This window comes from Muscardinus avellanarius (genome assembly GCF_963383645.1).
Source record: "Muscardinus avellanarius genome assembly, chromosome: 13".
NCBI classification, from domain to species: domain Eukaryota; kingdom Metazoa; phylum Chordata; class Mammalia; order Rodentia; family Gliridae; genus Muscardinus; species Muscardinus avellanarius.
The window spans coordinates 72814577-72824094 of NC_137799.1; the positions used below are offsets into that span (position 1 = coordinate 72814577).

At 44.1% G+C, this 9518-nt stretch overlaps 1 protein-coding gene across 1 annotated transcript in view; it reads right to left on the bottom strand.

The window, feature by feature from the left end:
• The window catches only part of DOCK8 (dedicator of cytokinesis 8), a gene marked incomplete at both ends in the record, with an annotated part of 237691 nt that extends 230087 nt beyond the window's left edge, over positions 1–7604 (bottom strand). Inside the window, one exon of the mRNA XM_080708606.1 lies at positions 7552–7604. Coding sequence (XP_080564732.1) covers positions 7552–7604 — 53 coding nt within the window. The remainder of the gene's footprint in view (positions 1–7551) is intronic.
• Between the last annotated feature and the right edge of the window lie 1914 nt (positions 7605–9518).

Here is a 9518-nt window from a genome sequence, read left to right on the forward strand (position 1 = left end):
GAAATATGTCAGAAAGTATTTACACTAGCAAAGAAAGACATATGGGTACAACTGCTTCCTCAAACTCTATGTAATATTGTGAACACCTGGAACCAATCCTAATGTCCAATAATAGAGAATTGACTCAGAAAATCATTGTATATCTGCTTAAATTATAATGTGTATTGATTGGCAGAGAGATCTCATGGTGTTTTTTAATTAAAAACAGGTTATAATGTAATATATGGTCTCATTTTTATAAAACTAAAAGGATGTACATCCAAATGTTAACAGCTAATTCATGGGTGGTACAAATGTGGTTAGATCTTTTCTTCTTTTTATTACTGTTCTTTCCTATTCGTGATAATGGACATAGATGAAAAGAATAGAAGACTGAAGAAAAAAACTGGCTCCGTGGCTCCATTTCTCCTCTTTGTTTGCATTCTCAGGGCCTCGCACACCCCTTAGAACACAATAATCCTCGATAGCTGGATGCATGAATGAAAGGTCAGGATCAGTAGATCAGAATGTAGGAGACACAACAGACTACCCCCAGGCCAACTTTGCCCATTTCTCCACATACGCCAGATCCCTAGCATACGCACGTGTTCAAGTGTGTTCATATGCGCTTTCAGATAAGTCAATCTCATTTCTTTCTATGTGGCTTGTGTATCAATACAGCAAACACCACCACCAAAGTGCAAACTCCAGAAGCACAGGAACCACACTTAACTACAATCATGAAAACGTCAGTTGTTTACCTGCAACTCAGAGAGCCTTTCTGGCTATTGAAAGGTAATAAATTATATAGGATGCGTGTGGGAACAGGAACAGGTTATTCTCATTGCTTTAACTCTATGACATTGCCCCCCAAACTAATAAGCACCTAATTGTTTGGCGTTGAAAAGACCCAGGTGTTCCTGTTTCTTGGTGTTCTCCAGCAAGAGGTCCAGTGGTGTCACATCCCTGCCTTCTCACGGTCCCTGCTCAAGAGGATGGAAAGTTTAGGTGACTTTGACATCATCCCTTTCCCTCTCCAGTTCTGCGTGGGGAGTTGAGATAGGAGATCTAGTCTCCCGAGCTCTACCTCTCTCCCTAGAGAACCACATATTTTCCTTCCACAGGTCCATGAGGAAGTAAACATTGGCTTCACAAATTCGTGAGAATTGTGGAAAGCTCAAGGAACCCCTACTGAAGAGAAGTTCACCCTGCCAAAAGGTTCTTTCATCAGTACATGTCTGATAAGCCATTTTGAGAATAGTGCTAAATATCTAACATTAAAAAGAAGCTTTTGTAGGAATCTGGAAAAAAGATGATCTTTCACATGAAAGTCCAAAGATTCTGAGTTTGATAGCCAGAGATTCCAATCAGTCTTTGATCTAGAAGACGTCAGAAAAATGAAGCAATTCTAGAAAGCACCATCGCCTTCCTTCTCCAACCACCACCTCTGCGATGGGGCATTGTTTACACTTCAGATACACAACCACATGGGAGTGCATATCATTAATGCTCAGATTATGTGTGCAGACAAACTTAGCAAATATTTCCCAGGAAGTTCTCTATACTCCATCTTGTTCTGGTCCTTGTGCATAAAATTATGAAGGGTATTTTTTCACTTAAATTTAACTTATTTTTAAAGGATACATAAAATATAAAAATTACACATATTCTGATAGTATCATGTAGTGTGTGTGTGTGGGGGGGTTTCCAGGGATTGAATCCAGGGGTATTCTACTCCTAAGCTACATCCTCAACTTGATTTTATTTATTTATTTATTTATTTATTTATTTATTTATTTATTTGGTGGTACTGGGGTTCCTGGAAGCCCTTCTACCTCCGGGATACACTTCCAGACCTATTTTTAATTTTTTATTTATTTTGAAACAGGGTCTCTTAAGCCAGCAAGGCTGACTACGAACCTACATGATCCTCCTGTCTCCGCCTCTGAAGCGCGGGGATTACAAGCGTGCGCCACCACGCCTGGCAGCTTGATTTTATTTTAAGGCTGGCCTCAAGCTGGTTGTGGTGGCACACACTTGTAATCTCAGTACTTGGGAGGGTGGGCCAAGAGGATTGCAGGTTCGTGGCCAGCCTCAGCTACTTAGTGAGAACCACTGCAATTTAGAGAGACTCTTTAAAAAAAAAAAAAAAAAAAAGGCTGACTTCAAACCTGCAATCCTCTTATTTCAGCCTCCCAAGTTTTGTTTGTTTTGCTTTTGTGCTACTGGGAGTTGAACCTAGGGGCATTCTATCTCTGAGCTACACCCCCAGCATTATTAATTAATTAATTTATTTATTTATTTATTTTGCAGCACTGGAGGTTGAACCCAAAGGCATTCTGATTCTGAGCTATACCCCCAGCTCTATTTTATTCTTTTATTTTTTTTATTTTTTTATTTATTTATTTTTTTTTTTGGTGGTACTGGGGTTTCTGGAAGCCCTTCTACCTCGGGGCTACACTCCCAGACCTATTTTTACATTTTCATTTTGGAAACAGGGTCTCCTAAGCCAGCGCACGGCTGGCTTCGAACCTGCGCAATCCTCCTGTCTCTGCCTCCCAAGCGCGGGGATTACAGGCGTGCGCCACCACGCCCGGCTTATTCTTTTATTTTGAAGCAGAGTGTCACTAAATTTTGGAGGGCCTCACTACATTTCTGAGACTGGCTGCAAAACTGCTATTCTCATGTCTCAACCTCCCATGTACTAGGATTCCAAGCATGAACCACCATGCCCAACCCTATTTATTTATTTGTTTGTTTATTTTTGTGACACAGGGGATGGAACCCATGGGCATTCTACCTCCAAGCTACACCCCTAGACCTATTTTATTCTTTTTGTTTTGAGACAGGATTTCACTAAGTTGCAGAGGGCCTTACAAAGTTGCTAAGGCTGGCCTTGAACCTGTGATCGTCCTGTCTCAGCCTTCTAAGTACTGAGATATAAATTTGCACCATTACGTCTAGCTACTTTCTCTTTCTTTATCCAAAGTTCTTAATTTAATTTGTGTGTGTGGGGGGTGGTACTGGGGATGGAACCCAGGGGCATTCGACCTCCGACCTACACCCCCAGCCCTATTTTTTATTCATTATTTTGAAACAGGATCTCACTGAGTTGCAAAGGGCCTCACTAAGTAGCTGAAGCTAGTTGTGAACTGCAATCCTCTTGTCTCAGCCTCTCAATTACTTTAATATTTGATGAAGTTCTACATCTATTCTTTGTCTGAAAGAAACCAAGATTCTGTTTAATGAAATTTCATAGCTTAGTAATAATTTTTATAATTTAAGAAGGCACTGAATTTCAATTAAAAAAAAGATAATTAACCAGACTAGATGCTTCTTCAAGGACTGGATTGTGACCTTGCAGCAAGTTCCTGAAATCCCAGACACAAACATTAATATAAAGAACCTAGTTCAGATCTCGTCTTTCCTTTGCAGCAACAAACTAAAATGACAATATATGGTGCTTATAAAAAAATTAAGTCTCATTCTTCTAACTCAAAAAAAAAAAACCCAAACAATGATGAATCTTTTTTTAAAGAAATACTTAACTGTAAGAAGTTATACAAGCTGGGTGTGGTGGCACATGCTTGTAATCCCAGCATTCGGGAGGCTGAGACAGGAGGATTGCAGTTCAGAGCCAGCCTCAGCTACTTAGTGAGGCCCTTTGCAACTCAGTGAGACCCTGTTTCAAAATAAAGAATAAAAAAATATATATATAGGGCTGGGGTTGTAGGTCGAAGGTAGAATGCCCCTGGGTTCCATCCCCAGTACCGTAAAAAAAAAAAAAAAAGTATGCAATTATACGTTGAGCATCTAGGGTGCTCAAAGCAATCTTAGATGATGGTTTCTAATACCTCAACACAAGGATCATCAGTTTTATAGGAGTTGGAAAGAGCCAGGAAAGTCCAGGGTGATGGCCTGCGGCAGGCATGCTCAAGTTCCTCCTTGGTTTTGGCCCTGCCCCCTTACTGGGCAATGCTGCTTGCAGGAAGCCACAGAATTTAAAAATAGGGGGGGGGGGGCGCGGCATTCTTCACAGGCCATGAGATAGTATGCTCACTCCTTTTTGAGGTGGTTGTAGACAGAACTGAGCTCTTTGCAAATAAAATTTTAACATATCAGATTTCAGTGTCTCATTAATAGGAAGCACACTAGTTTTACCCTATAAATATTTGTAAAGGATAGTTTACATCATTCCAAGTAGAAAGGTGAAATTATATAATCACATGCTGAATGGACTAATGGCCCTATTTCAACACTGTCTTACTTTTGTAATTTGATCTATTTTTTAAAACTAATGGGTAGGCATACAAAGGAAAACACCGTCTCTTCCACCTCCAACATTGCAAAACTTCAAATTGTTAGTGTACATTAGAAGTACCCATCAGAAACAGAATCCTTTGCCAATGTTGCTACTGAAATGATGATTTAAAAAAATTAATTCCTGGCTTGCTTTTGAAGGATGTGTGTGTGTGTGTGTGTGTGTGTGTGTGTGTGTGTGTGTGTGTGTTACTGGGATGGAACTCAGGGACTTTCTACCTCTGGGCCATACTCCCAGACCTATTTTATACTTTATTTGGAAACAGGGTCTCACTAAGTTGCTGAGAGCCTCACTAAGTAGCTGAGGCTGGCTTCCAACCCCTGTGATCCTCCTGTCTCAGCCTCCTAAGCACAGGGATTACAAGCATGTGCCATACACCTGGCTTCGAAGGAAATTTTTAAGATACATGGATCAACACAGGAGAGGCCCAGCCAAGAGCACTCTCTGAAGCCATTTGCAATTCCAGATTCTGATTCTGCCATTGCTAATTATATGGCCTGGAACAAATTACATGGCCTTTTTTTTTTTTTTTTTCCAGTACTGGGGACGGAACCCAGGGACATTCTACCTCCAAGCTACAACCCCCACCCCTACTTTTTGTTCTTTATTTTGAAACAGGATCTCACTGAGTTGCAAAGGGCCTCACTAAGTAGCTGAGGCTGTCCTCGAACAGGGATCCTCGCGTTTTAGCCTCTCAAATGCTGGGATTACAAGTGAGTGTCACCACACTGGCTTATACGGCTTCTCTATTATATCTCCAAACTTCATCTTTCTCTTCTGTATGAGACTTCACTTGAGTCTCATGAAGTTTTTGTAAGGATTTAATGGTATAATTCATCAAGTGTATAAAACTGAGACACAGTAAAGGAAAAGTAAATGGTAAATTTTAATATTATATTTATACTAGGTATAAGCCAGGTATGGTGGCACACGCTTGTAATCTCAGCATTTGGGAGGCTGAGACAGGAGGATCTGTGTTCATGGACAGCCTCAGCTATTTAGGCCCTTTACAACTCAGTGAGACCCTGTTTCAAAATATAGAATAAAAAATAGGGTTGGGAATATAGCTCGGAGGTAGAATGCTTCCATCCCCAGTACCAAAACCAAAAAACAAAAATCAGTACTAGGTATATTCTTATTTAGTCCAGTCCTTTAAACAATAATTTCTGCCAAGCTTCTTAGCATAATTCTTCCAATCCAATACCCAAAATGCTCCAAAAGGGAAAACAGAACTCTAAGAATAGAAATTCTTGCCTGAGGATTAGGGAATGCTTTATATTGGACTCGAGTGAGTTCTTCCTGGGTCAGATGCCAGCACACAGTCGGTCCCACGGAGTGCGTTTGGGGTTTTCAGCCCAGGGATGGACGACATGAGGGAGAGCAGCACCCCAAGAAAACTACAGTCACCCCAGGTATTCCCCCACCCAGCTCAAACTGGTTTCCAGCATCAGCTTTCCTTCCTACTGTTCCCCTTAGGCTCTAAAAAATGTTGACACTAGAAATAATCAAGCTGATGGTGACGCTGATGTGATCGCTGGCATTTATTTAACTTTCATTCTGAGCTTGGCACTATAAGCACTTTGTACCTACTATTTCACTTCATTCTCCTGAGAGCCATAGGAGGCAGGTACTGTGGCTGTCTGCATTTGACACATAAAGAAATAAACATTTAGAGGGGTTAAATCACATGCCCAAATAAAAATTTAGAGAGGTTAAGCAACATGCCCAATATCACACAGTTTGCAACAGACAAGCCATTCACAAGCAGATTTGATCTCAGCCCGTGCATTTATTCTTGACCCTCGGGCTATAGACCCCACAGCTTCTCGCAAGACTGCCTAGGGGATAAACCTAGGCCCTGGCCACTCACCCCAGATCAGTCCCACCCCACCTCACAGTCTCTAACATCTTCCTGTCCAAGTCAAACTTCCTGCCCTAAAATTCACAGGGAGGGGTACAGAGAGGCAGCTGCAGCAAGTAGTATATCCATCAGCAACTCTTGTTTGACTCCTCCAGTCCCCTAAATGAATCGTCCCTCCTGGCACCCGACAGCCATAAAACCTAATGCAAAAAAAAAAATTTTTTTTTTTTTACATAGGAAGATCCTTGATAAAATTGATGCCTTTAGACTAATGCCTTTGGCCTTTGACATTAATATGCAGTTCATATTAATAATTAAACTCATTTTACAGGTGAAGAAGTAAGGTAGGATAAGTGGTTTGCTCAAAGCTACACAAAAAGTGAAAATAAAATCTCCAATAAAGCCCAGTATTCCCTCTAGAAGTCCTTACTGTCTCTTTATTCTGAGCTTCTCATTCCTCTTGGCTCAAACTTCACACACTAGTAGCACAGTCACAAATTTACTATGAAGCCAACCTCTCACAGGCTCAACTCAAAGAAAAACTCCTAGAGCTGGGAGGGCTGTTGACAGTTCAGGACAAGTTTCCTATTCTTCTATTTAAACCAGACAGTCTAGATGTCTCAGGTCCAGGCAAAAATGCCCCACAAATACTGCGAGCAATTTTCAGTGGAGGAAAAAACGTGTGTCAAAGCACCTCTGCTGGAGAGTTGGAGCACTGAAAGAGGCTAGAGTGACTTGGTGCGATTCTGATTAGGACTTGGAGGGCAAGTTGGGTCCTGTGCACTTCGTTTTTGTCTTTGTTTTTGAGTAGTGGTCGGTCTAAAAATGTCAGCCACGGGCCATTCCTTTTTATTTAAATGAATAATTTTTTTAAAGTCACGTTTTCTATTTCATGGCTCCTTTGCAACGGGGACTAAAAAATAGCGATGCCATCAGGTGCCAACCTTTTTCTGGGATAAATAAAAAAAAAAATGAGACGGGAAAGAGCCCTACTATTTCGGACAACAGCAGTCTGAGGCAGCTGCCTCACAGCAAAAGCCTCGCTTTAAAGCCACCTCGCTTGTTTCCCCAGCTCTGAGTTGCCTGAAAGAAGGCGCGATTCCTTAGAAGCTCGGCGCGCCCTGCCCGGCTGACAGCAGCTTCCAGGCCCGGCCACCTGTCAAAACTCCAGGGGTGGCGCGGGCGAGGCGGGGTCGGGGAGGTGGCGCCCGAAGCTGCCCAGGGCGGCGACGCGGGTGGCCGAGGACGCCCCGGAGGCCTGCGACCCTGGGGGAGGCCGCGGCTGAGCCAGAGCGGGGTCCTGCAGCCGGGGGCTCGCGGGGTCGGGTCTGGGCGCACGGCGGCGGCGCGGGGCGGGCTGGGCGCCCCCTGGCTGCGGGGCGCGTCCTACCTGTTGATCTTGAGCGCAAAGGCGCGGCGCTCGGCGCGGGGCAGCGTGGCCATGGCCCGGGCGGGTGCGGAGGGCGGCCCCGGCGCCGCGGAGCCGCTGCAGCCGTGCGGAGCGGGCGCCAGCCTCGCCTGTCACTGCGCCAGGGAAACTTCCGCATCTCCACCTAGGCGCGGTCGCCGCCGGGGGCAGGGCCAGCCGCGGCCCCTCCGCCGCCCGCCCCCGGGTGTGGACGCGCCCCTGCCCTCGGGGTGCCCGGCCTGGCCGCGGCACCCAGCGGGGACCGCGGAAGGGTGGCCCGGACCACGAGCGCCGCCCGGAAACCCCATCTGCCCGAGCCGCGCGGCTGCCAGGGAATGTGGGCAGACGGGCGGGGAGCCCAAGTTGGCGAGGTCGGGAAACCAGCCCAGGATGCCTTGGACAGACCCTGTCAAGGGCTGACACCATTCCTGGGAGAAGGCACTCAAAAAAAAAAAAAAAAAAGTTGCCGGCGACCTCTTAGGGTACCATTCAACTTGAGCAACCCGTTCATCACTCTTCCCAAGGCATTTTATATTATTTTATTTTTGTTACGTGAGTGTGTGTGTGCACACACACTTGTGGTACAGGGGATTGAACCCCAAGGTTATCTACCTCCAAGCCACACCCCCAGTCCCCCACCCCTTTTTTGTAGTCCTGGGGTTGGACCCCAGGGGCTTTTCTACCTCCAGGATATACTTCCAGACCTATTTTATATTTCATTTGGAAACAGGGTCTCACTAAGAAGCTGAGGCTGGCTTCTAACCTGTGCGATCCTCCTTTCTCATCTTCCCAAGTGCAGGGATTACAAGCATTGGCCACCACGCCTGGCCTCCCCACCCCCAGCCCTCTTTATGTTTTGTTTTGAAACAGGGTCTCTCGCTAGGTTGTTAAGAGTCTCACTACATTGCTGAGGCTCTGCTCCAACCTGCCATCCTATTTTAGCCTCGGGGGCGTGTGCCACCAAACCCGGTTTCCCTGGGGCACTTTAAATGAATATAATGATTCCATTCCAGGAGTAAATGTTATGAGTTATATAAATATAGTTTTTACACCTTGGGATAAATGTTTGTCTCTGGGGAAGCAGTATACACAAGATGCAAGATTATCCTGTACGCAAGTATATTTCAGTTTCAGACTGAGATACCTTCTAAGAAACCCAGCCCCAAATCAAGAAAGAAATCAGGGAAGTCCCAATACTGACCCGAGAAAAAAGCCCATTCTTGTTCCAAGTTGTGGGCTTGCTCCAAGTTGCACTATACTATACTACAAGTTGCATTATATCTTTATATAATGTCTCTCACCTTGCCCTTGAAAAACATTAAGGCAATATATTTTGGTTCAAAGCTGATTTGTCCAGATACAGGAGCCACAAGCCACATGGACCTATGGACTACCTGGAATTCTGGTTAGACTTAGGCTGGGCGGTGGCCCATGCCTATAGTTACAGTTCTTGGGAGGAAGAGACAGGAGGATTGCAGGTTGGAAGCCAGCTTAGCAACTTAGAGAGACCTTGTCTCAAAATTAAAAGATTAAAAATAAAAAGGGCTAGGGGGTATAGCCCAGTTGTAGAGCACCCTTAGGTTTAATCCCCAGTATAAAAAAAATTATGGTTAGTCTGAATTGAGATGGGCTGAAAAGTAAGTACGTACTAGATTTTGAAGATATTACAGAAAAAAAATAATAAAATGTCCTGTTAGCAACTGTTGTATTGATTGTTAAAATGATACTTTGGATACATTGTATTAAATAAACAAATCATATATTAAAATTAATTCCATCTGTTTGCTTTCCCTTTGTAAAATGTGGCTTTCATTAAGGAAAACACAAAATTACATATGCAGTTCAGTTTGTGGCCCACCTTACACTCCTTTCGGATGGTGCTGCTCCAGTACAATCTAATGTGCAATGTAATACTAAAATGCCTGGCACTAGATCATGTCTCTTATCGC